The sequence below is a fragment of the Pongo abelii genome, chromosome 6 (assembly GCF_028885655.2).
Source record: "Pongo abelii isolate AG06213 chromosome 6, NHGRI_mPonAbe1-v2.0_pri, whole genome shotgun sequence".
NCBI lineage: Eukaryota > Metazoa > Chordata > Mammalia > Primates > Hominidae > Pongo > Pongo abelii.
The window spans coordinates 80,149,856-80,177,775 of record NC_071991.2 but is presented as its reverse complement, the minus strand read 5'-3'; the positions used below and the strand labels follow the sequence as shown (position 1 = coordinate 80,177,775).

At 39.3% G+C, this 27,920-nt stretch overlaps 1 protein-coding gene across 2 annotated transcripts in view; it reads right to left on the bottom strand.

Annotated features, from left to right (window-relative positions):
• SLC25A13 (solute carrier family 25 member 13) overlaps positions 1-27,920 on the bottom strand; it is a 206,446-nt gene that overhangs the window by 25,547 nt on the left and 152,979 nt on the right. For both annotated transcript variants that reach the window (XM_024249984.3, XM_024249983.3), the window contains 3 exons: positions 25,959-26,011; positions 24,536-24,616; positions 1,075-1,215 (listed from right to left, as the gene is read on the bottom strand). In XM_024249984.3, coding sequence (XP_024105752.1) covers positions 1,075-1,215; positions 24,536-24,616; positions 25,959-26,011 — 275 coding nt within the window. The remainder of the gene's footprint in view (positions 1-1,074; positions 1,216-24,535; positions 24,617-25,958; positions 26,012-27,920) is intronic.

The following is a 27,920-nucleotide window of genomic DNA, read 5'->3' as shown; positions in this document are numbered from 1 at the left end:
ATTTCAAGTTTACTCTAGCAATATGGTAAGTTGTTACATTATGGGGACCAGTTATATCCATTCAGGATTAACTGGGAATAGGAAAAAAGCAATTGACTATCTTAATATTATGTGTCTATGGGATAAAATTTGCAGGAACAATATCACACATAAAAGTCAAAAATGCTTCAAATCACAAAGCTTGGGATAAAAGTGAAGACAATGTATTCTGCAAAACCATGCTAACAGATGACCTAAAAAGTGGGTTAAATGGAGATCAAGATGCTGATTCAAAATGCATGAATAATTTTAATATTTCTTGATATGTGTTTATAGAAACAAAGCAGTATTAATTTTATATAATGTGACTATATACATTTCTGTGTAAATAAATGAAACTATCTTAAGTGGACATTTTATTTTTCTCCCATATCCCTAAAGGTTTACTTAGTCAAACTAGCATAAAATGTTTTTTAAAAAAAGTCTTCATTGAAAACTTGTGTATATTTTATGTTTGATAAAACCTTATAGGTTGGCATATAGGCAGACAGTTCTAGTAAATTCCATTATAACTTTTTGGTAGCGCAGTATGAATAACAAATTTCAAGAATCCTCTAGAAGTTTGGTTTTGTAATCATTCTGAAAAAACATTTTCTAAATGAAAAATGATTAAGATTTATAATAATTAAGACAAGGCATACATATATAGAGAAAACATGGATCGGACCATATGTATAGGATCAGAAAATAAATTATAATACAGGTTTCTCCTTGAACTGAAATCAGCATATCAATAACAAATCCAAATAAAGTTCTAGCCAGTGTTGCTGCAAGGAGCTGCACTGAACAACTCTAGAGGGCACGATTCCTATCATAGTCATCCTAGATTTGTGTATCGATGAGGACAGTTTTTTGGCAGACGGCAGGAAAGGGCACCTCCTTCTAACAGGCATGAAGGTGTCTCTGCAGCTTGGGTACAACATCTTCTCCAGGTGTAGAAATGCAAAAAAAATGGATTTCATGTTGAAGAATAGTTTCTACATTAGGAGATGAGAAAGTACTCAAATAAATGACTAAAAAAAAAAAAAAAGTTACCTTGTAGATCCCAAAGAACCCCAGGTCCCGCACGACAGACAGAGCACTGACTCGAGGACCAGTGGTGATTTCTCCAGCCACTTGCAAACGGATCTTGACGATTTCTAAAGGATTTGTGAAAATCACCTGGGAGCCTCCAGCCTAAGAAGAACAAAAAAGATTTAGGATCAAAGCAAAGAAATGGTAAGGTGGGTCAGGAAGAGACGAATGATTATTCTCAAGGATAAGAATATTCTATCCTCAAAAGGATGTAGTTTCAGCCCTTGTCCCATCAATCAAAATGGTTAGGGATTACAAGTATGAATCAAAATACAGTTACTGCCTAGGAAGAAGCCCTACATCCTTAATGTGGAGGCTGAAGGAGGGCAAAGACCAGAGATTTCTGTTGACCTCCGCAAGTCCTCACACTGAAATTACAAATGCTCTTTGAAGCACAAACAACTGCCACCACAGGACTCAAAGCCAAGGGCACAAAGGCAGTAATAAAATGAAAAGCATTCGTATCCAAACGAGGAGACACAGATCGTATCCAAATGAGGAGACACAGAACAGAAGGGGGACTAGGAGGACAAAGGCTCTTGAATGATGAATTTCATGATTCTGGCAATAATTCAAAAACTGCCAGCGAACACGTAAACTTAGATGAAAGCTATTATTTTTTTCTCTTAGAAACTCAAATCCATCATCAAATCTCATTTTATGGAGTTGCATATTCTTAAAATTTTTGTTTATGTATTACTTGTGTACAGAATCGCTCTTTTCATGAGATAAATGGTATGTGAAAGTAGCAAAAATATGCACTAAGTCAATTACCAACCAAACTTTGAACATCGTGTGTTATTTCATTCCAGCAATGGCTAGATGCCTCATCTCCAAGATCATCAGTGAAATCTTTAAAGTACATTATAAGGGAAATTTTAAGCTAGCTATTTTGAAGCTAAGCCTATATTTATCACAAGCAATTACATTCTTTCTTACTGTACTTCAACTTGTTATTCTTTGTCACAGATATATGAAATTTTTATATCATCCAAACTATACTGTACTAATTAGAACTAGCTACAAGGATGGCCTTTGAAGTATTATTTATAAAAGCTGGAAAGAAAAATTAGAAACAACATAAATATCTAATGGTAAGGGATGGGTTAAATGAATTTGAGTATGTTCATGCATGGAGATACTATGCAGTCAACAGTGAAAAATGTTCAATATATACTTTTAAGTAAAAATGCTTATATGTTTAAAATACTGGTACACATTTCCCCCTGCCATCCCCTATCACCATGTAGAAGAAATACACCAAAATGGTGCTTCTGAAGTGGTGGGATTACAAATATCTTTCTTTTCCTTTTTTTTTTTTGGATGTATTTGAAATTTTTTCTATATAGATCATGTGTTACTTCCATAAAGAAAAATAAACACCTATACACAGTTTACCTAATATATGTAATGTTAATGAAAAGAATCAAAGACAGATGTTCCTTCATTAACTCTCTAAATCAAATTGTTTTTCCATTTTTACCAACTTGATACCTTAATCAAGACACTCTTGTTCTTCCTTAAGTGCAAATGAATTTTTTATTTGGGCGGGGGGACAACACAAAATACAAACCTGGGTTGGATTCACTGAAAGGCCCAAGAAAGGGCCTTAGTCTAGGAAGTAGAGTGTGAGATGATACACCCAGAGGCTGGTGCGTTCTGGTCCACACAAAAACGTGCTGCTCCCTGCCCTACTGCTCAGAACAGCTCTGTTTTGCTCAGACGCTGCTGCTGCAACCTGCAGGTCCACGGGAAGAACAACTCCCTGGTTGTTTACAGCCCGTCAGTGTTTTGTGAATTTGCACCTACATTTCCCATGTGATATGGACTCAGCTATTTACGGTTGGTAGAATGATGAGCTGAAACACACCTAGTCAAGTAACCACATGAGAGGCACAGTAAGGATTTTCTCTGTGTTTCTGAACCAGAACTCTTCATATGAAAATCTTATGAATAGTTAGAAAAATGAATAGAAATTTAAAATGTAAAGATTGTTTTATGGGGGTAGAATTGCTCAGAAAGATTCACCAGGTTGGAATTAGCCTGAAGGCTGATTTTTTGAAGCTCAAAAGAGGGTAAGACAATCTCTATCCAGGGTAAAATACAAAGTAATCAGAGAACACCAGTCTTCTTGGAAGAGAGAAGAGGCATACAATGCATATTCATCCAAGCACTGCCAACAGCAGGGAAGGAGGCAGTTGAGTGTCCTACATGAAAGCAGAGCTTCAGTCTCCCTATTTGTCAAACCATCTCACTTACTACGAAGATAAAAAGAGATGGAGAACGTACAGGAGCCAGCACAGTGCTCAAGACAGAGCCTTTACTCCAGTTGGTTTCTTTCCCTTTTTCTCCTACATTGATGTTTTCCTCCATAGATGCATGTTACAATCACTTGCAGACCTTTTTAAAATATAGTGACCTCTGGACTTCAGTCCTGACAGTTTAATAAGAATTTCTGCATCTGTCCTTATTAAAATTTTCCTATGAGATTATTATGCGCAGTGAGGCTGAGAATCCCTGCACCACACCATCTGCACTACACCATCTCTAGAGTCTCTGTCAATTCTGAGAATCAGCTTAACTGGCTTCCTGAATGCCACAGTTTCTAATCCCAGTCTTCCATATCATTTCACGAATAACTTTTATTTGTTTTACATCTGATATCACAACAAACTCTTTCTACATATCCAAGTGGTGCTGTTATGAAAGGGTACAATTCTTAGGTACAGAATTGTCTTATTATCTCTTATCTTTACTATCACTGGTAAAAGTTGCTAGCATTATATACAATAAAACAAGAACTGACACTCAACTCCCTGACTCCAAGCCAACCAACAGATACCAATTACTTTAAAGCAGAGTTAGCTATCACTAGGGATGATAAGGAGTCAAATCCACTTCAGAGAGCTGCAGGAGGCAGATGCACCGGGAAGAAAGAATGTAGTGATATCAAGAAAACATAATGATGTACCCGTTATCTGTGGTGGCCTCTGAAAGAAAGAACTATAGACTCAAAGTGGCACATTGTAAAGGTGCTGAAGATGAAACAGGCCCTTTGGAGTCGAACTGGAAGGAAATGAGAGACTCCAAGGCACCAAGAGAAGATGCTTATCATCAGATGCATGGTGTCTGGGTCTCTCCACAACTTCATCACTGAGCAGCACACTGCCTGCCGCTCTTCCAATTCCTGGTCTATTATCCATTCACAGTACCATACCCATGGTTCCTCTTTTGCAGAGATCAAAGATAGCTGAATCGGCAGACAATGGACAGGAACACCTATTGTGCACAATGTCTTTGCATCCCTCATCACTTGAGAGCTCTGGCTGTGTGAAGATACTGTTTTTTTTTTGTGTGTGCAATTTTGTCACAAATCATTTCCCTATGACTTTCTGGAGTCTGTGGCAAGTAGGACACGGGAAAAGATTCCATACTGAACTGGCTCAGTGTGGCATATTATATTTACAGTGGTAACAATGACTTTTCTACATGTTTCCTGGTATACTCTTTGTTATTGAAATCTTAGTTATCATCTAGTATCTGGATCCATCTAAGAGAGAAAGAGAAATGCATACAATTATTATAGACTCACTTCTGCTATTTGATTTTTCATTCACCAAATATTTATAAGCAATTCAAAGTTTGTCCTAGGAACTGCAAGGACACAAGATGCTTTATTCTCATTCTCAAGGAGCTTGAACTAGTAAGGGTAGAAGTAATGAATATTCATTAAACATCTATTACGGGGTATTAAGGTGCTGCTTTGCATATATTACATATTTTCAGTCCACTCAAGAGGTACTTTTTGCAGATTTTACATAAGAGGAAATAGAAGCACAGAAAGATTAAAGCAACTGTTATGGGCTGAACTGTGTTCTACCAAAAGTCATAGTTGAAGTCCTAACTCTCAAATATTTCAGAATGTGACTATAGTTGGAAACAGGGCCTTTAAAAGAGAAATTAAGTTAAAAAGAGGTCTTTAGGGTGGGATGTAATCCCATCCAACTGGTTTGTCATAAGAAGAGAAAACTGAGACACAGACATGTAGGACACAAAGAGAAGACACAGGGAAAAAGCGGCCATCTACAAGCCAAAGAGAGAGACCTCAGAAGAAACCAACCCGGCCAACACCTTGATTTTGAACTTTCAGACTCTAGAAATGTGAGAATATAAATTTTCTGTTGTTTAAGCCACCTAGTTTGTAGTATTTTGTTTTGGTAGCGCTAGCAAACTAATATAGCAACGTACCCAGGGCTATATAGCCAGCAAGCAGAGGAAAGGATTTTCAATGGAGTTCAATAACTATATGCCTCATAAATACAGAAAATGGAACATGAGAACAGATAATTATATGATAAGAGCCAAGATCCAGACAAACTGATATGACAGTTCAAAGGAGGGCAAGAGCTCTACTGGCTGGGAGGTGATTAAGCCAGTGAGGAGGTAACATGTTAGCTGGGGACTACAGTGTGATTAGGATTTTGGTAGTCCAGGCAGAGAAAGGCACAAAGGCACAGTGACAAGGGCATACCACACTTATATGGGTAATATACCTAGCATCACTTCTGTCAAGCGAAATTTTAATAAGGATGATAATTATGATGAGATCAACATCATCATCCTCTAGCATTTATTGAGGTTCCTCTAGCTTACTAAGTACCAGGGATTGTGGTAAGAGTTCTATAAGAATTCTTGGGCCGGGTGTGGTGGCTCACCTGTAATCCCAGCACTTTGGGAGACCAAGGTGGGTGGATCACCTGAGGTCAGGAGTTCAGGATCAGCCTGGCTAATATGGTGAAACCCCATCTCTACTAAATACACAAAATTAGCTGGCCATGGTGGCACACACCTGTAATCCTAGCTACTCAGGAGGCTGAGGCAGGAGAATCAGTTGAACCCAGGAGGCGGAGATTTCAGTGAGCCAGGATCGTGCCACTGCACTCCAGCCTGAGCGACAGAGTGAGATTCTGTCTCAAAAAAAAAAAAAATTGTTTTTTGGTCTTCATAATATTATAAGGTAAATAATAAGATAAATAATAGGTCGGGTGCAGTGGCTCACGCCTGTAATCCCAGAACTTTGGGAGGTCAAGGCAGGTGGAACACCTGAGGTCAGGAGTTTGAGACCAGGCTGGCCAACATGGCTAAACCCCATCTCTACTAAAAATACAAAAAAATTAGCCGGACATGGTGGCAGGTGCCTGTAATCCCAGCTACTCAGGAGGCTGAGGCAGGAGAATCACTTGATCCCGGGCAGCGGAGGTTGCAGTGAGCCAAGATTGTGCCACCGCACTCCAGCCTGGGTGACAAAGCAAGACTACGTCTCAATAAAAATAAATAAATAAATAAAATCCTGGTTTCAGTGAAGAAACTGAGGCTACAAAAAGTAAAGGAGGCTATTTAACATGCTTGGAGTCACGCAGCTAGGAAGGTGAAGCTTGGATTCCAAGCTCAAGTGGCTGGATGCCAGCGGCACACTTACAGTTCTTATCACGGCAGCCTTTTGCTCTACATCGCATGGAGAAAGGGTATGAAAGAAGGTGGCTGAAAATAAGATTGCTGGAGCCAACTCATGGAAGGTCCAGGATGCTGCCTAGAATAGGCTGCATTCTGGAGATGGTCTGTGTGACTATGTATCAGCAGGAGAGCTGGTAAACACAGCTTAGGAGCTGTAGAGGTCTGAGCATTATCTATGCCTTGGGAAGATGCCTAAGGGGCAGAGGGGAGAGGGCTCATCCGGGAGGCAGAGCCTGAGGCAGGGGTCACAATTAGGGTGTTAGACGACTAGGTGAGTGATAAAAGGCCAGAATTAGAACAATCATATGTATACTGAATAGAGGTGGCTGGGTAATGGATGCAACAGAGAACAGGGTTTGGCTGCTGAATATAGGGCAAAAAGAGTGAGTAAGCTCAAAGAAAGGATCCAAGATTTTGCATCTGTGTAACAGGAACAAAGTGTTGGAAAGACAAATAATGACACATTTAGAAGGCAGTGGAAAGCGTGAGTTAAGAGGGATGAGAGACACAGATGAGGGCATCACTCCACATACTAACTGAAGGCAGGGGTTTAGATAAGGTGGGAGGATGAAGAAGAAAAATGGAAAGTGGCGAGAGACCATGAAGTGATGTGAAGTGATGAAAAACCTCTGCTATACACCAGTGGTACAGCAATCCAGGCACAAGAGTTAAGAACAGGGCTTCCAGAAGTGAGAAGGCGAAAGGACCAACAACGTCTACTGACACAGGGAGGCAAAGTCCAGCACATGGGGTGACCTAGGATTGCAAAGAGGATGCTGGGGAATGAGAGAGCTGTGTAGTCTACTTGCAGGGGAAGGGAAAGTGAGAAAATGACAGTAGTTTACGAGAGCAATCAAGAGACAATGACAATTCATTTAGGGTAATTAAGGAGAAAAGATCTAGGGAGAAGAGAGTGGAAAGATAAAACTACTAGGGATAATTATGCTATGCTTACGCATAACAGTACAAGTTCTGAATGGAGGAGTGAAAGGTAGAACATGAAGAGTTTGGATTTGCTTTAGTGACATACAGAGTTGGGGGATAAATTTGTTACAGAGCAGAAACTGACAAATCATAGTTGTCCTTATTATTTATGCTTTGGAGATTTAAAAAAAAACAAACAGAATCGAATTTGGCACAAGAACAACTAAAGTTCTGATGCATAAACCACATCAGCAACAAAAGACCCCTTTGGAATCAATAGTAAAATAATATTCTGACTCTCCATAGGAAGTTAGGATTAAGTTACCGTGATCTGTAACACAGAAGAGAAGATGAAGCAGCTGATGACCACAGAGGTGAGTTCATAGGCTCACGCATTCTGTTCAACTCAAAACAGGTTAGAAGATACAGCAGGTGGCCACGTGTTTAAACAGGGCTTAGGTCTGCACATCTGCACTGGGCTGCATATCTGCACCTGGCCGCAGGGGACCCAGAGCTGCAGGCAGCACCACAGCGGGTTCTCTATTAAGAGTCACTGTGTGCATCCACGACTGTAGAAGATAAATTACTAAGTTCAGTGCCACGTGGACCCTCACCCAGGCTATTATCAGGAACTGAGGAACATTTTATTGCCCACTCTATTAGTATTGAATACTAGCACCAGCGTGAACAGTTTTTTTGTAGCATTTTTCAAAAGGGGACCTGACATTCAAAAACATTATATATCTTTATTAGAGGAGAACAATGGAACTGGTACACCAAAAGAAATCTTACATATTTTTATTCTTTTACAAGTGGCATTAATAAAGAATAACTTAACATGAAATATATAGGATCAAAATGAAGAAAAAATGTATTTTTTAAAGGCACATAAACATTTGAATGTAAGAGAAATAAGTATCATTAGATTCAATGTTGCAAATATGTCACTTGGGCTATAAATTTAAAATGCAAATTTTCCTAAAAATGATTATAACAGTTAAATATTGTAACTTTTTCCTAAGTTAATCTAAATCCAAAGCAATCCTCCTAAACAAAACCCCAACAGGGTTTCCTGAAGATGTCTGAAGACAGGAATATTCTGAATAAAAAATCATGTAGAGGATCTTATATCAATACACATTTACACACATTTTATAAAGTGTCAGAAATTTTTAAAGTTTAGCACAAGACTAGATAAATGGAAAGAGCCAAATATGTAGAGTCACAGAGTCACTGAGTACCATTTTTTTTTTTTTTTTTTTTTAAGACAGTCTCACTCTCTTACCCAGGCTGGAGTATAGTGACATGATCTTGGCTCACTGCAACCTCCGTCTCCCAGGTTCAAGCAATTCTTAGGCTTCAGCCTCCCAAGTAGCTGGGACTACAGGTACGTGCCACGACGTCTGGCTAATTCTTGTATTTTTAGTAGAGACGGGGTTTCACTATGTTGGCCAGGCTGGTCTTGAACTCCTGACCTCAGGTGATCTGCCTGCCTCAGCCCCTCAGAGTGCTGGGATTACAGGCGTGAGCCACTGCATCCGGCCGAGTATCTTAAAAAGGTAGATAAAATGTGCTACTTTGCATACAGTCAATGGTAGAGTGGACCCCTTCTACTTGTAGCTAGGAGTCCCTCTGACCAACTCACATATCTGGTAACATCCTAATGAGTAACGCTATGGTTTACTCATCTTTTTCTTTTAAAAGAGGATGACGAGCAGGCTGGTTTTGATGCATTTCAGCATCTTTTTTTTTTTTTTTTTTTCAGACAGAGTCTCTCTCTGTCACCCAGGCCGGAGTGCAGTGGAACGATCTTGGCTCAATGTAACCTCCACCTCCTGGGTTCAAGCGATTCTCGTGCCTCAGCCTTCTGAGTAGCTGGGATTACAGGTGTACGCCACCACACCCGGCTAGTTTTTTTGTAATTTTAGTAGAGACAGGTTTTGCCATGTTGCCCAGGCTGGTCTCAAACTCCTGGCCTCAAGTGATCCACCCACCTTGGCCTCCCAAAGTGCTGGGGTGACAGGTGTGAGCCACTGTATTGGGCCCAGCTTCTACCAATTCTTGCTTCCCAGAGGTCTCATCTTTTTCTCTTTATTGAGCGTACATAGTTAATCAAGAGGTTCTGGATGCTGGAGGAATTTGAGTCTGAAAGTATACTTGTGGAGGGAGGCCCAAATTGCTGCAAAAATTCAGTGGCTGGTATGAGACTTCTCTCTTACCAGTTGTGTAAGGATTTTTTTTCAAAGTCTCCATTTCCAAACTGTGATTCATTATGTATGAAGGATCCTCTTTTCCAGCAGAGGAAAAGATATCCCAGTAGTGAACCCCAATTATTTTTTCCTCCCCAGAGTGCTTTTCGTCCTCCTTCTTTTCTTTGGCTTTCCTATGCAGTAGATTATTCCTATCGTTCTGCCCTTTATGGGACCTGAGGGCTGTGGCTCTGCTCACAGTGATCTCTGCACTGATTATTTCCAGTCAGCCCTCTAACAACGTACACTTCACACAAGTCTGTCCTCTAGATCCCTTTCTGGAAGGATGTGATTTTCCAACTTCTAAGTGGGAGCAGTCATCTTGAGACACTTTTCAAGAACAAATTATCCACCAGTGTGACCAGAAAGAAGAGATAGCTGTAACTATTTGAATAATTACAGCCCTGCAAACTCTCTCTTCTCCCCTCCTCTCCTTCCTGGAGAAGCAAGAGCCAGACACGTGTCAAGCACTTCTGATGTAGGATGCACCGTGCTAAACTCTTCACAGACATCTTCTCCTTCAATCCCCCAATCATGCTGACACAAGCTATATTATTCCCATCTTTCTAGAGATGAGATGGAAGCAGAGACTTCTCTTCAAGGTAGTAAAAGAATGTGAACCCAGACTTGCCCAATTTCTAACCCACGCTCAGAACCATTACACCTAGTTGTCTACTGTGAAAAAGCAGATTCAATATAACAATTCATTTTCAGTTTTTTCTTTCCTGTTTGAACAGAGTAGCTGCCTCAATTTTTGGTTAATCTGATCATATGGACTAGAATTCCTGTGACTTTTAAGAGCTTCTAAGAGATAAAGATTAACCAATGGATTCAGTGACATTAAAATACATCAAGTAATATGGAAGAGATGTTTTTGTAGGTACAATATAACTGATTTTCATCAGATATATCAAATTTTTCTTTGTATATTAATCAATAATAAGAAAGCTAGGCTACTGGGCAGTAAAATTCCCAAATCTGAATCCTTGAGAAATATTTTATTTATTTATTTATTTTGGAGACAGAGTCTTGTTCTGTCACCCAGGCTGGAGTGCAGTAGTGCAAACTCAGCTCACTGTAAACTTCGCCTCCCAGGTTCAAGAGATTCTCGTGCCTCAGCCTCCCAAGTACCTGGAATTACAGGTGCTCGCCACCACGCCCAGCCAACTTTTTGAGACAGAATCTCCGTCTGTCGCCCAGGCTGGAGTGCAGTGGCATGGTCTTGGCTCACTGCAAGCTCTGCCTCCCAGGTTCACACCATTCTCTTGCCTCAGCCTCCTGAGTAGCTGGGATTACAGGCACCTGCCACCGCGCCCGGCTAATTTTTTGTGGTTTTAGTAGAGACAGGGTTTCACTGTGTTAGCCAGGATGGTGTCAATCTCCTAACCTCGTGACCCGCCCGCCTCAGCCTCCCAAATTTTTGTATTTTTAGTAGAGACAGTGTTTCACCATGTTGGCCAGGCTGGTTTCAAATTCCTGACCTCAAGTGATCCACCTGCCTCGGCCCACCAAAGTGCTGGGATTACAGGCGTGATACACCATGCCCAGCCGTGAGAAATATTTTAGGCTCAAAAATATATAACTAGTGACAGTTTTAATTTTCTTCAAATGGGCTTGCAAAATAATAATACTGATGTAGGTTTTGTCTAAATATAGCATAGTCGTTTCAAGATAGGAGCAATGGGTGCTTCACCTATCTACCAATACAATCTTAAGTTCACACCTCCATATGACAGTTTTGGCTGCTGTAATTTATATCGGAAGTCCATGATCTTCATAAATTCACCTTTGCATCCAGGAGTGCTGAGAGCAACCAGAAAGGGCAATAGGACTGTGACTACAACCATGTCAGCATGAAGTCCAAGCACCAAGCTTCTCAAACACACAGTGTTCTACTGATACAAAGCATCATTATTTCCAAATGCTCTGTTTTTTTTTCACGTGAAATGGTCCTCACGGCTCAAAGTAAAATTATAGGTTTTTTCTTCTAATACCCCCTTCTCTGAAATGGGCTAGTCTGCAAAGAAACCAAACTGTGGTTCCTATCACTGCGTCTTTCGCTCAGTGTCTACGTGCTTCTATAAGCTTGATTTCTTCTTCTCCTCCTTACGGTTTTGCCACCCGAATCCCTCTTGCCATGTTACATAATGACTTCATTGTTGACCCTTCTGGTTTGACATAGGGAAGTGATATAGCTATTTTTTTAAAAACAGAATTTTAAGGGCTGGGTGCAGTGGCTTACGCCTGTAATCCCAGCACTTTGGGAGGCTGAGGCAGGCAGATCACTTGAGGTCAGGAAATGGAGACCAGCCTGGCCAACATGGCAAAATCCTCTCTCTACTAAAAATACAAAAATTAGCTGGGCATGGTAGCATGTGCCTGTAGTCTTGGCCACTTGGGAGGCTGAGGCAGGAGAATTGCTTGAACCCAGGAGGTGGAGGTTACAGTGAGCCAAGATTACACCACTGCACTACAGCCTGGGTGACAGAACAAGACTATCTCGGAAAACAAACAAACAAACAAACAGAATTTTAAGAAATCAAACATTTTAGAAAGGCAACACAATCCAGAGTTCTAATGTCAGCCCCATTTTCTCTAAGTACTCCAAGAACAATGGCCTTCACTAAAATGATAATATACTTTAGGTCCAACAGTTGTGGACAAGTAAGTTTAACAGTTACATGTGCCTTAAAACTGACTCACCAAGGCTGTCTGCTCATTTTCACAATGATAGGAAATATCAGTAGCCTAAATACATTATCTAAAAGATAAGGGTTCAGGAACTCCAGTTCATATTTCCCCATGATCCATTTCCTTTCATCTGTATCAACAAAACAAGGCTTTCTCCAATGCTTCTTTATTAAATGAGATAGTATTCCTGAACATTTTCTTGAGACTTCAGGAGTCAAGTCAAAAGAACTCATTAGATAAAAATACAAGCCTTCTTACGCCTCCCAACCCCCAATCATTCTAGTCAACAGTCTTGAGAATATTCAGAGAATATTAATAGTCTTGCATTAAAAAAAATTAAACCTATCATCAGTCTGCTGTCCATAGAAAACATGGCAGTATATTTTTAATATAGCACAATTTCAACTATATTTTAAACTAAAAGCATTACATATAACTGTAATTTAATCACCCTCCTTTAATTTGAATTCACATGGTAGATACTTATAGCTACTTAAAAAATTAAGTGGCAAAACGTATATGAAGAATATGTATCTTGATATTTTAATTATGCTCAATTGAATGTACTTAGATTTAAAGTGCTTTTCACAAATGACATGTGCTAAGAATATCTAATTGCACACTGACATTCTAAAATGTGTGCTTACACGTGTCAAAAATAGATTAATATAAAGTTATAGAATAGACTTTTACTTAAACCCAAATACATTATTTTGATTATCTGGACACAAACAAAATTGTAACTACAAACAAGATATATAGTAATAAATGTCTAGTGATTTATGTTTCATTAAGAATACACAAGTGATGACAGTGTTTGACATTTGAATAAATTAGAAAATAAAGACTTGTAAAGGAATCTAAGGTTCAACATATTTTCCATTTACTTTCTTACTAACTCAATGTTAAATAGAGACATGAAAATAATTTGTATGTAACACAACTATTATTATTGTATGCAGAGCTCACAGGTAAAAAGAGATATTCAGCAAATAGCAGTGGATGGAATAAATTAAAACACATTGCCAAATTGCAGTCAAGTGCTGTTCACAACTGTTCGCAAGTGCTGAAGACGGCATTCAGCAACCTTACAAAGAAGCTGGCAAAGATGAGGTGGCATGAGGTCGGGAGGCCACTCACCCTGTCGAGCTCTGAAGGGAAGTGTGTTGGGCCCACTGCCTTCACAAGATACATCATCACCCTCCTGCAATCAGAAACTTCAGTCCTCACAAACTGAAAGAAAGACCTTTTCTTAAACCCTAGCATTAGGGCTGAATTGCATCCCTCCAAAATTTGTATACTGAAGTCCTAACCCTCAGGACCTCAGAATGTGACCGGATTTGGACTTACGGCCTTTTAAGAGGTAATTAAGAAGAAATGAAGTCTAATGGATGGGCCTTAATCCAATATGACTGGTGCCCTTATAATTAGAGATTAAGACACAGACAACACATGGACTGAGGGGTGACCATGTGAGGACACAGTGAGAAGGCAGCCATCTGCAAGAAAAGAAGAGAGGCCTCAGAAGAAACCAAAACTGCCAACACCTTAAACTTGGACTTCCAGTCTCTGTTGTTTAAGCCTCCAACTCTGTGGTATGAGGCATTTTGTTATGGCAGCCCTACCAAACGAATACACTAAGTTAGACTGTCTGACTAAATGCACATCTCTAAACATAGAGCAATACAGAATTTTTTTCTTTTGATTTGGTATGAAAATAAAACTCAAGTGAAAAATGTGTTACTAGATTATTAACAAGATTGAAAAGATAATAAAATAGATTCTTACTCTAATTGGATTCTGAGAAAGATACCAAACTGAAATATCCTAGTCCTAATGTCTTAACCACATGGTGAGGCAGAAAAAGGCTATTCTGTTTACATGTTTTACAAATATTAAGTTTCATGTTTTCAGCTTCATGGGGTTTTAATGGGCCCATAGAAGCCTGGCCAAGAAACCAAAGTGGAATCCATTTGACTGACATTAAAAAGCAATTAACTTACGGGCCTGTCAAATATGTTAACATTTGGGGTCTGCCTGTTATACATGTGTATTTTGACTACTACTACCAGAATAGTTTAATGATTTACAGACCTTCAATGTCTAAAGTACCTTAACTGTATGAAAGCTATGGCCCAGTCTTTCTTCAGATTTTCCTATCATAACAAACTCCTCCCTATTTACTAGAAATCCAGAAAGATGACCCAATATTTGAACTGTGTTGAGTCAAACAACTCTGAGACTTTCCCAGAGAGGGTAAAGGGAGAAAAACAGAAAGGAAATATCTGGCTGGCCCAGTGTCTAGCATGAGAGTTGGACTTTCCCCTAATAAGATGACATTTCTGAGCCACTGAAGGCAGCCCTTAGCCAGGGAGGCTATCCTTAACTGTCTTAGTCTGTTCGGGTTTCTGTAACAAAGTATCATAGACTACATGGCTTATAAACAACATAAATTCATTTATCAGAGTTCTGGAGGCTCGAAATCTCAGATCACAGTGCCGGCACAGTTGGAATCTGGTGAGCGCTGCTTCCTGGCTCACAGATGCTGTCTTCTCACTGTGTCCTCACATGGAGGAAGGAGTGGGGACCTCTCTGGGATCCCTTTTATAAGGGCACTAATCTCAACCTGTAGGCTCCACCCTCATGACCTAATCACCCCCAAAGGTCCCACTCTTCTAATACCATCACACTGGGAGTTAGTTTTAAACATAGCAATTGTGGGGAAAATAAACATTCAATCTATAGCACCCATGAGCCCTTAGTACCATCAGATATTTCTTTTATTTTTGCCCTCAGTCCAAGATGAAATCATCTGGAGAAAGAGCCTCTCATTGGAGTAGGCAAGCAGCGGAACTCTATTCAAGACCAATGCCTTAGTCCCATTGCCTGGAGGCCTTTTTGAGAAAACCAATGGAGCTGCCTCTTGGCTTTTCAGAAATCTGCAAATTTAGATAGTGCCATGAGGTTAGCATTTTTTTTTTTGGCTATTAATTGGCTCCTCCTTTTTTAAAGCTCCTCTTTTCTATGATTCCTTCATGACTCTGACATAATTTCATGTTAGTCATTCAATAAAGTCTTTTCTACTTAAAATACAAGCCATAATAAATAAGCTATACCAAATGCTCCAAGTTGTTTATCTTCATCCTGTTCTTAAGATTCTGAATATACTTGAGGATTATTTATTTGTCATTCTTAGAAATGAAGTCAAATAAAATAAATAGGAGCCTTATAAAGGTTGGTTCTATTACTGGGTGATCATGGAATACTTTCTTGTGAAATATCCTGGATATGTAGACACCTAGCCATGGTTACAGCTATTCCCCCGATTCCAGCACCCCTACTCTCCCACCAGTTTTTGGAGTTAATTCCTCTTTGCTGGCCATCAGTCTCTAAATTAATAGTACCATGGTATAGAGAGTCACTACCCTTCCTTTCCAAATCTATGACCAACACCTTGTAGTCAAGCATTTATTCATTCAACAGATTTTTTTTAGTTTCTTCCATATGTCAGACACAATGCTAGACACACAGCTGTAACAGTGCAACATAGGCCCTGTCATCCATATTTACAGATGTCTCAGTTCAGCCATTTACTCAAGGTCTGTGAGATGCAATTAGTTGTCAGCACAAAGTTATGAAGGAAGATCTCCTCAAGTGGCAAAGCAGTGACCATGGTTGACAAAGACAGTAGGTCATATAACACCAGATATAGTCTCCAACCCTCCAAGTCAAGAGGAGATGGAAGGCAGAGATAAAGTGTAAGTACAAATCAAGAAAATCTTTAATATGGTCTTACATTTTGGGGGAGTATGCAAAAAGTTCTCCCAGGGAATATTCCAAATAATAACAATAATAACATTTGAAAACAATATAATCACTAGATTTTCACTGAACTACAAAAGGCTATAAAGATACAAGCATTAAAAAAATTAACATTATTGCTATAGCATCACTATAATGCATAATGTATCTTGATTAATTCACATGTCACACAAGAGTGACTTCATAAAAATTCAACCTAATGATTAAGCCTCACATCATCTTACATTTATACATAAGATATGTGCAGAGACTTGCATAGTGAAATAAAAATTCTACCTTAAGAAAACCACACTATGAGGCTACGTATCCACAGGAAATCCTGGGAAGAAAAAGATTGCGAAGTAAGACTTAAATCCACTTCAGGCAATCTGTCTCACCAGCTCTGATTGTCAGAATATATGTATTCATTATATGAGGAAATTTTCTTCCTGGTTTGATATGATTGAGTATGAGATCTTAAGGGATTTCAAGTTCAGTCATAAGGAATGGTGACTTTGAGTATATTTTATGACCAAAGTATACACAATACTATTCAAGGCAAACTTACAGAATTCAGAGCTAAAAACAAAACAGTACAAGAAAGGTTTGAAGACACTTATAGATAGTTGAAACAAATGGAAACATTAAGCAAAGTCATTAATATCTGGGTGGCGCCATGACTCAAGGCTGCCATACGTATGGCCTGGCACACAAAGATGAGGTTTGCCAATCAGATTTCCTCTCTCAATAATTAAATGGAAAACAAAACAAAACTGAACAACTTGAGCTAATTAGCTGGGGCTGGGGCAAGGGATGAAAAGAGGCTGTCTCCTACTGTAGAGAAAGGGTAGGTGGCTGGCAAGAACACGAAGGGAATTCTTGAGAAAGTCAATACCAATTCTTCAGGAACAGAAGAAGTTATGGATTAGAATAGTCAAAAGATGTGCAGAGGGATGCAAAGTCACTGTGAGAGAGGCAAAGGCCAAGTAGAGAAAATAGAGTAGACAGTTCCTAATGCTGCCTCAATTCTCAAGAGCCTTCAATTTCATTTAATGGGTACCCTTAAAGTAAACCTTCATTTGATTAACTCCAACTTTGGTGAGTTTCTGCCCCCTGCTACCAGAAGCAATCTAGAGAATGAATGGGTTCTAGGATCAGCAACAGACCCTCAGAGAAGGCATGAGATGGGCTATGAAACCTTCACAAGGTGAAGGGCAATGAAGATGTTCCCAGCCCACAACACAGCTTACTGAATCCTCCAGTGGTAGTTGAAACATCCTTTGCTATTATTCCTATTATGATGTGGAGTCTAATTTCTCTCCTGTTGAATCTGGGCCAGCCTAACTGGCTTGTCTATCAGAATGCATTGGCAGTGACCTTCAAGGTCAGGTCATAAGAAGTCTTGTTTCTGCCCAGGACTCTTAAGATGCCTGCTCTTGGGAGGCTCCCTCTCAGAATCAAACTGTCAATGTTTGAAAAGACCAAGCTACACAGAGAAGTCAAGCAGGTGCTCTGGAGCACAGCCCCAGCTGTTCAGTTACAAGAGTGAGCCACCTTGGATATCTATCCCGGTTGACCCTTCAGATGAGTCTGGCCCCAGTTGCCACTAGCCCATAACCATGTAAGGATCCCAAGTACAACCCTCCCAGGCTGAGCCCCGTCAATCCATAGAACCACAAGAGAGAATAATAATAAGTATCTATTTGAAGCCACTAAATTTTCAGATTATTTGTTATGCAGCAATAGATAATCAGAACACCTCTCCTCCTCAATGATGGAGAAACACTGAGATCATTCCTGTTAGGAGAAAAGCCTTGGAACTGGGATTGGCATGCACTGTGGACACAGAATGAAATTAAAGTCATTTTTAGAAAAAAGATGCTATGCTACCCAGCAGAGGAAATCAATCAGTAGAGAAATGGCAAATAAGCAGGTTCACAAAGAAGACCAGAGATTTCAGGAGCACCTGAGGTAGCTGAAGTCCTCAACAGCCATATCCAAACTCCAATACACCTATTCCATTCCCCTCCACCCAAAAAGCCAAACTAAAACATTCATTTTCACAAAATCCTCTCTCTCTCTATATATATATACACACACATATATATTAGAAGTTAAAAAGTAGACACTAGAAGAGGGGGAAGACTAGCACTTAAGTCATGATTTAATTCTTTCATACATATTATCTCATTTAATTTTTCCCACAATCAGGCAAGGTAACTGTGGTGCATTAAAGATGGCTGCAACATCAATGCCACATCTCTCATTCAGAGGTAGATTATTTTCCCTGGCACTGAATCTGGCTGGCCTATAACCTGTTTTAACAAACACACTGTGGCTAAATTAATGTTGCATAACCTCAAAAACTGGGCCTGAGATTTTTCTCAGCTTCTTATTCTGCTCTCGGAACTCACCTTCTTAAGTCTGACACTATAGTGTGAGGAAGCTCACGCAGATATGCCATGTGGAGAACCTGTCCCCCTAGCCATGGCTCCAGCTGAGCTCCAAGCTGATTGCCATTTGTGAGAAGACATTTTGGAACTTCTAGCTGCCTCGCCACTCCAGCTGAAACCATGGGAAAGAGACAGAAACCATGGGAAGGAGGCAGCATTAATGAAAAAGAACAGATTATTGTTTTAAACCACTAAGTTTTGGAGGGGTTTGTTACACAGCAATACATAACTGAAAGAGAAAGTTGATATCTAAATTTTATAGACAAGAAAACTGCAACTCAGAGAAGTCAACTAAGTTGTCTAATCCTTGATTCACATCTGGCAGGTGAAGGCCTTGGGACCCCAAACCAACTAAAAGCCCATGTTCTTTCCAGTAAACTGGACTGCCTCTTGTTAGATGCGATTATTTTTAGTACAAATGGCTATGATTTTCAAAAGGATTAAATTTACACACACACACACACACACACACACACACAAAACAAGAAGAAGAAGCATCCCTGTTGGCAATTCTCAAAAATTAGAATGGCAAGGTTTTAAAAGGAACACTTTCACTTTGTAAAATGATCTCCAGCTATATGCTTTCTATTCTTGGTGATTTGGGTATTATCATTAAGTATGGCTTGGAGAGAAAGGTGATAAGTTTTATTGTTAATGATGGGAAGGGGTTTGACTAACATTAAAGAAAAGATATAAATGAGTCCATTATCAGATTTGTCGTTGATTGGCTGTGAAGATTGACAAGATCACTTTTGAGTGATTTTAGCTTTAAAATTCTTTCATTTAACCAATATTTACAAAGAGTCTACAGGTTACCATGCAATGCCTGCAGTCCCCAGGATACATCAATGAATAAGAATATCCCTACTCTTGCAAAACTTGTACTCTACCGTGAAGGGGACAGAAAATAAACAAAAATCATGAAAAATAAGTAAGTTATACAGAATGTTTGAAGGTGGTAAGAACCATGGCAGCAGGAGAAGAAGGGAGGGATGATGGGAAGGCAGGCTGATAGGTAGATAGGGAGCATATGCTGGCAGTGGGGAGGGTTAACATTTTTAAACTGACTAAGTATCATGTATAAGTTTAAATCATAAGACTGAAGAAATGACTGTAGTCTAGGGAGAAACCCCAAGTAACCGAAAACTTGGTTAAATGAATACACTTTTCCAACCATAAGTCCATCTAGAAACCCACACATCTGTAACAGACATACGCAGTATCTGCCACATTCCAACACTTTGAACGTCATACTCCCATTTACTATTATTTTCTGATAAGCAAAGCACATGAGTTGCACTAATGGGAAAAAATGCAAAGGCATCAATCTGGGAATCATATGAGGTGTTCCTAGAGCACTGGGTTAGGATGAAGCATTCAAAAACAAACATTTTTACTGCTTAGGATATTCACAGGTAATAAAAAGTAGAGAGACATGCTTAGAATGAAAAACACCACTGTCAGGACAGAGTTTTCTCTTGGGAGACAGAGGTAAGGGAACGAAAAGCAATTTGGACAGGTACATAAAGGGCCTCCAACTGCACTGTCAAGTTTGCCACCAATCTAAGTGGTAGGCACATCTGTGTCTGTATTGTTGTGTTTTTCAAAATTTTTCAAAATATAAATTAACTGCAACTGAATGTAATGTATGAGATGAGTAATAAAAACTTGCCTTAAAAACAGTATTTGATATGTGGCTGGACAAACTGGCATAAACACACCATGCATATGGGAATCACCATTATGGTAGGAATCAGGCAGGAAACAGCATTAGGGTCCTACTTATTTATAAGGGAGTGTAATTAAGATTACTCTTCATTCCATGTTTTCCCAACAGTGTTACTCTCACCAGTCCCTTTTAGAACCAGTGACACAAGCATATAAATTGTTTTTCCAACTCAAAATGCACTCAAAATGAATATAAACTTCTATAAACACCAATTATATTTACAACATGCACACTCATGCACACACATGTGTGCATCCCAATGAAAAAATACCCTGGACCCATTATCAAAGGACCGTAGTTTAAAACATGTTAATTCGTCTTTCCAAAAACTACTACACAATACTATTACTTTCTCTTGGTATATAAACAGTTTTTACTAAATATGGCTTTATAAGACAGATGTTCATACTTTCATGACTTTCTTTCTTAGTAATATTAGATTTATTTTCATGCCAAATAAATTAATCATCATATTTATATTTCTTCCTTGAAACTAGTCATTGCACCACTTGTATTTCTTACCTGGTGACTTTTTTTTAAAGATCAAAGGATCAAAAGCTAAAGATCCCAGGCTCCTCAAGATTTCAGCCTAGATGCATATTACACTAGATATATAAAAGTCATACACTTACTTTGTTGAATGAAGCACTGCAGCCTACAGATCATATTGCATTACATACGTTATTTTTTTTCTTAAAGTAACAGCAAAAAAGCAATAAAAGCAATAAATTCAGAGGTGATACATCAGTTTTCAGAATCACTGGGAACCTAACTGGAAGTGGCTAGTGGTAACAGAACCTCTGTCTTCTGACACACTGACTGAGAGTTTCCACGGTCACTAACACAGATTCTCAATCACATTCCTCTAAAGGCGCCAAGTTTTTGATCCAAGAAGGGAAAAGATGGAAAAAAACAGAAGGTATACATATATATATACCTCATGCAAGGAAGACTGAAGGTCTAGGTCTCCGTCAGAACTCCCACAACTACAAGCCTAATTTAGAATGCAGAAACCCAAGTTATGGAGAAAACAGAAACCACAAAGAATTATTTCAGATTTAGAGTTTGTAAACCCCAGTCGCAGCATCGAGTTTTGTCTTAAAACACGCTGAATGTATCACTACTGTTAAAGTGTGAATCTATAAAAATGCTCAGAAAACTGAAGTCAATTTTTTAACAGTGCTCTAAACTAAAACTAATCTCAAATGCAAAAAATGAGTTTAAAAATAAAGTTAGACATGAAAGTTAGCCCTTTTACATATGTCAGCGAAACAGATGATTATTTTTTCATCTCTTCAGTTACAGGCTTTATTACACCAAAAATAATAAATAAGAAATGGGATAAACTTTATTCCTTTTTAGTGACAATCATTTTTCCCCTCCAAATTTAGTAACACTTTCATTCTAAAAAAATATATACAATAAAACAGGCTGTTTAGCTAAACACTATGAAGTTATGAGACAAAGATCTCCCTACATACTTTCCTCATTTTTGCAGAAAACAGATCATTAACAGAATAAGCCTTGTTCAAAGAAATGAGCAGCTTTGGTTACAAGTGCAAAAGTCAGCCATGTGTACTAATTCTCAGTAATAATGAAGCAAGGTGAGCTCCCCAGGGACTTAAAAGTCAACACCTAGCAATGCTTGGATGCACTAAGATGAGGAACCGCTCATGTGACACAACCTTACAAAACCCTTTGTATTCCCAATAGGACAGATGAGGCTGTGGAACTCACAACAACCCTCTAAGGTGTGTGACTGACTCCAATTATAGAGAAAACTTTGCCAAAGCCTGCAAAGAAAGATGCTGCTGTTACTTAAAGAATGCATGACTGGGCAGGGTGGCCCCACGCCTGTAATCCCAGCATTTTGGGAGGCTAAGGCAGGTGGATCAGGAGGTCAGGAGATTGAGACCATCCTGGCCAACATGGTGAAACCCAGTCTCTACTAAAAATGCAAAAAAGTTAGCTGGGCATGGTGGTGTGTGCCTGTAGTCCCAGCTACTCGGGAGGCTGAGGCAGGAGAATTGCTTGAACCTGGGAGGTGGAGGCTGCAGTGAGCCAAGATCACACCACTGCTCTCCAGCCTGGTGACAGAGCGAAACTCTGTCTAAAAAAAAAAAAAAAAAAAAAAAAAAAGCACGTGCACACACATACAAACACACACACAGAAAATGGAACCATCCATTCATCTACTCAGAGATCTAAAGGGACCTGGGTTGTCTGCTACCTACAGGATTGCTTACCTGAAAATAAACTCTTACTTCTTAAAGTAATGATTGGGGGGGGGGAAAAAGGCAAGGGAGAAGACTTGAAAAGCTAAGGACCACTGTCTACCTCTTTGAGATGAAGGATGGCAAACCTCATTTCACAGATATTTTAAGTAGCTGTAAAGCCTAAGTGGCTCCAATTTTAAGCCTGTGTTTAGATCAGGTTTGAAAAGGGCTACATCTCTTTACATAACTAGGCACCACTTCTGATGCCAATGTGCTTTGTGTTTGAAATGGGCGGCTGCATATGCAAAAACAAGACCACCTACAGATGGCACCTAGAAAATACGTGCCACAACCAATCTCCTTGGCACCCAGAGGTATGTGCAGGCAAAATGCTTTCATTAAAAAGAAAATAAACCTCTGGGCACCATGCCATGACGATTGCCAACATCTTGAGTAGTGTCATAATTAATTTTACATTTTAATTCTTACAGAAATCTATAATCATATCTTTTCAGAAAGTTTAAAATGTAACTTAAAAAAACAACAACCCCACCTGACCTACCAAAAAACCCTGCTATATCCTGGGCCCTGCAACAACCTGAAGGACTAGGCTAGGCACAGCCTATGGATATACCTATTCAAAAATTAGAAAACCTACTTACTCAAATGGAAACTACAGAGTTGTTTTAAATGGAGAGTACTTATGGGGAAGAGCAACTTCTAAAATTCTCTTTGATTATTATTGTGTGCCCTTTTTATTTAGGACATTAAAGGCTCCTTTTTTCCATCCTGAACGCTCCTAAAGTTACAGAACAAGGGAATCCTGCCTGGCCATCTCCGACAGGTCAGTGATCAAACAGAGAGTCAGGCAGCAGCCAAATTCCATCCATCTCTAAAGAATACCAGGAGCTAGGACTTCTTAGGTCCTGCTACATTTAAGAAACCATCGTTCAACGTTAGATAGGACAATAAGCCCTTTCCACACAAACATTGCCCAACGTCTAAATTCAAGGATCATCAAGAAAAAAATTACTTTAGGAATACTACTTCCTGCCCAGAGTAAGTCAATTTAAAAAAGTGACTTCATCTTTTTTATAAGAAATAGGTTCAGATAAAAAAAAAATACCAATATTGTATTGCCTGAGTGATCAAAGCCTGTTATTTAACCAATCTTATCTTTAAATAACACTAGTCTTTGTATAAGAGTTTAATTTACTTAAAGTATTTACATTCACATGAACAAACCAATACATGAGATAAAACGAGACACAATGTTTTGCTGAGCTTCAGAACAAGATGCAAGTTGTTCATCCATATAAGGAAACAATCATTCCAAGCATTTTTGACAATGCAGAGCACACTCAGCCAGTTATTTCCCAGCATTGTTCTCCCAAAAGCAGTGGAAGCTTGAACAGTTGCTGCCACTTGCAAGGCAAAGCCAAGCAGAGAGCTATGGTTGCTGACTTCAAACTACAAGTTTTAGTGCCTGACCCAGCAGAGGGTGCCATGAGGAAAGAATGTACTAAAAATTAACTTTAGAAAAGGTTAGCAAAGATTTTTCAAAGCCCAAACACTTCTGCCACAAATGACTTCTATTGCAGAACAAACCATAAGCAATGACGAATTTAACAGGCATGACTTCACAGGCAGTAAGATCAGAAACATTTACCCTTCCACCTCTGGAATGGTTCGCCTGTCTAGGAAAAGCCGAGGTGCCCTAGTAGACTCTGCCCTTGTGCAGGATCTGTGGTTAAACAGAAGCCTTAGTCCACACCTGTTGACCATGGTAGTGATATATATGTGAAACAAGTCTTTTCAATGTAGAGATCTTCAAAAGGTACTTACGCAGCCTCCAGCAAGAATTTCTGCTGCAAGTGGGACCGAACCATCTTTGTGCATAAATTTATCCCTCACAAAATCGTTCACCTTGAAGAAAAATATTTATAGAAGCTGATGAAAAATATAAAGAAAGTCATTAAACACTTATAAATATGCATCTGTCAATATATGCTATTTTTTTCTATCAGTCTATTGGAGTAATCATACATTGCACAAATTAACAGATCTTAAAATAGTTTGAGAAGTACTCTTAATAGTATCATAGTTTTAAAAAATGAAAAATATATATGCATCACTGATGTTTCAAGAGAAAAGTTAAAAGATAAATGAAAGCCAAAAATACGTTCTGCAATTAGAATAGCTTAAGAAGGGAGACACACTGACAATAGTGACAAAATAAAAACATACATCTTACAAATTAAAACTGTTTTATAAGGCTTGATTAAAAATCACTTTCAAGTCTTCTAACAAGAATTAATCTAAAACAGTACTCATCATGGAGATAAATTTGGCTGAGCAGACTTTTTCAGCTTAGAAGAAATTCAATATCTAACAATTCCTCAAGGATTCTCAAAGAACATAAATTACATTAATTAATATAATATTCTCAAAATGGTATGTAGTACAAGAAATTTTAACAAACAGTCATATCTTTTTGGCAGACATAGGCCAGAGAAGATTAGCTATCTCAAGGTCACATAACAAAACGGTAAAAGAAGAATTTCAGGCTCCAAAGCTACACAGCCCAACCTAAAGCTAGAGTTTTACTTTCTGGGGCTTTATGGCCTTAGTGATGCAAATATTTGTATATTCCACAAACGCTTAAACTGAATATCAACCATCTGTCAAATGTGAGCCAGGCACTGGGCAAATAATCTGATAAAGGATCAACTTCAACTAGAACCCAGATCCCTGCACATTTGGCTTTATAGAACACACCCTAACCACGAATCCTATAAAAACAGCAGGTGTAATAGAAAGACATGCTCTGGAGTCAGACAAGTCTGATTTTAAATTCTATTTCTCCCACTCATGATTTGTGTGAACACAGGTAGGCTACTTAAGCCCGACAGGCCTCAGTTTCCTTACCCATAAACTGTGGATCATGCTTTGCTTGAGATTAAACCAATAAAAGGTAATATATGTCATGTGCCTAATATAGTAGATACTGAAGGGAATTTAGCTGCTACTGCTGTGATGACAACAATGATGGCAGCAACCACCAAAAGTCCTCAAGTTTATTATCACATTTTTGGATGTCCACTGCTAAATGGGGAATAATGAAAAAGTGTGTGTGGTGAGTTCCCCTGCTTTCAAATTAGCTAGCACCTCTGAGAAAACAAACCTGCTGTTTCCTATAAGAATACCTGCTAGATTCTTGAGTATGTACAAAATTCCTTAATAAGAAGCACCAACTCAAAAGACTTACTGTAAGTTTTATGGCCTTCTCTGGGGCAACTCCCAATAACTGTGGCAACAGACCTAAAAATCAACAAAAAGTAGAAGTATATTAAATAAATTAGCATTAACTAAACAAATCAACAGTTCTACAGAGGGGATTACCACTTAAAAACTGCTTAATCTCTGCTGCAATTTTCTGCTATTACCCTTAATGAGAATATTTGAAATGGAATGTTTAAGTACTAACTTCTAACAGCCGCATCAGTCCCAAGTACATTCCATCTCACATTCTGGATCGTTTGCACATTGGGTAAATCAACAGTATTAGTGATATAGGAAATCTCATTATTCCCCCAAAGTCTGCTCCTTTCCTTCTGCCTTCTAAATCAGTGGACCACTTGATTTTCTAAATCAAGGACCAATTTTGGGGAAGGCTGTTAGAACATTTAGTGGAGCTATGTATCTGAACTAAGAAATGTCATCATTTTCATTTGTTCTTCTTAAAGAAAAAAAATTTAAATCACAATTGTTTTTTCTTGGAAACACACACCAAGCTAACCCTGAGGGTAGGAGCATGTTGCACCCTGTGTCATACTTTGAGAGAGGTTCATGGTACTATTCTTCATTGGAAGTACAATTTTCTAATTTATCTATGTAAGAAGGTCCACTCACAGCCTCTTCTGAGGGACCAGCCCTGCCCACACTCTCTTCCTAAAGGAGCAGCCTGAGAGGTCACTAGCTTGAATGCCATATGTATCCAACCTATAGGTGTGTTTTATTGACTAACAAAAAGTTTCAAACATAATCTGACCTCCTTGTAAGAAAGATCAATGAGGCCAGGCACGGTGGCTTATGCCTGTAATCCCAACACTTTGGGAGGCTGAGGAGGGTGGATCATCCTGAGGTCAGGAGTTCGAGACCAGCCTGACCAACAAGGTGAAACCATGTCTCTACTAAAAATACAAAAGTTAGCTGGGTGTGGTGGCAGGCACCTGTAGTCCCAGCTAGTCGGGAGGCCAAGACAGGAGAATTGCTTGAACCCAGGAGGTGGAAGTTGCAGTGAGCCGAGATTGCACCATTGCACTCCAGCCCGGGCAATGGAGCGAGACTCTGCCTCAAAAAAAAAAAAAAAACAAAAAACCAAGATCAATGAACACACCGACCTAACAGTCAGTTCACAGGCTCAGTTCTGACTGAACTGACTGACCCCGGGCCTCTTTCTGACATCCCAGCCATCTGCTCTATTGCATGAGGCTCCATCCTTCAGACAGAAACCATGCAAGGTGGTGCCCACCCTGCTTTGAGGCCCATACCTCAATGAGGCCAAGTGCCAGTTTGTATTTTTTTTTTTTTGACGGAGTCTCACTCTGTCACCCAGGCTACAGTGCAGTGGCGCGATCTTGGCTCACTGCCAGCTCCGCCTCCTGGGTTCATGCCATCTCCTGCCTCAGCCTCCTGAGTAGCTGGGACTATAGGCGCCCACCACCACACCCAGCTAATTTTTTGTATTTTTAGTAGAGATGGGGTTTCACCATGTTAGCCAGCATGGTCTCCATCTCCTGACCTCGTGATCTGCCTGCCTCGGCCTCCAAAGTGCTGGGATTACGGGCATGAGACACCGCGCCCGGCCTCCAGTTTCTATTTTTATTGCTCTACTGATACCGTCACAATTTTTTCCTTGCTCATAAATTTTTTCTTTGCTCATAGCCTTATAAAGGGGGGAAACTAAAAAGATGAATACAGCTTAATGTTTTCATGGAAAAATGGGAGAAAGTCCTTCATTGTGGAATTAAACAAGGATAAGGATGGTGATGTTAATGAAAATTTTCTTTAAAAGTGCATCACGTTTATTACGTGCCAAGTACCATTTTACAAACTTTATTAACTCATTTAATCTTCATAACCACTCTGTAGAGAGGAAACCAAGGCATAGAGAGATAAAGTAATTTGTTCCAAGTTACCTAGCTGGTAAGTGGTGAGACTGGGATAC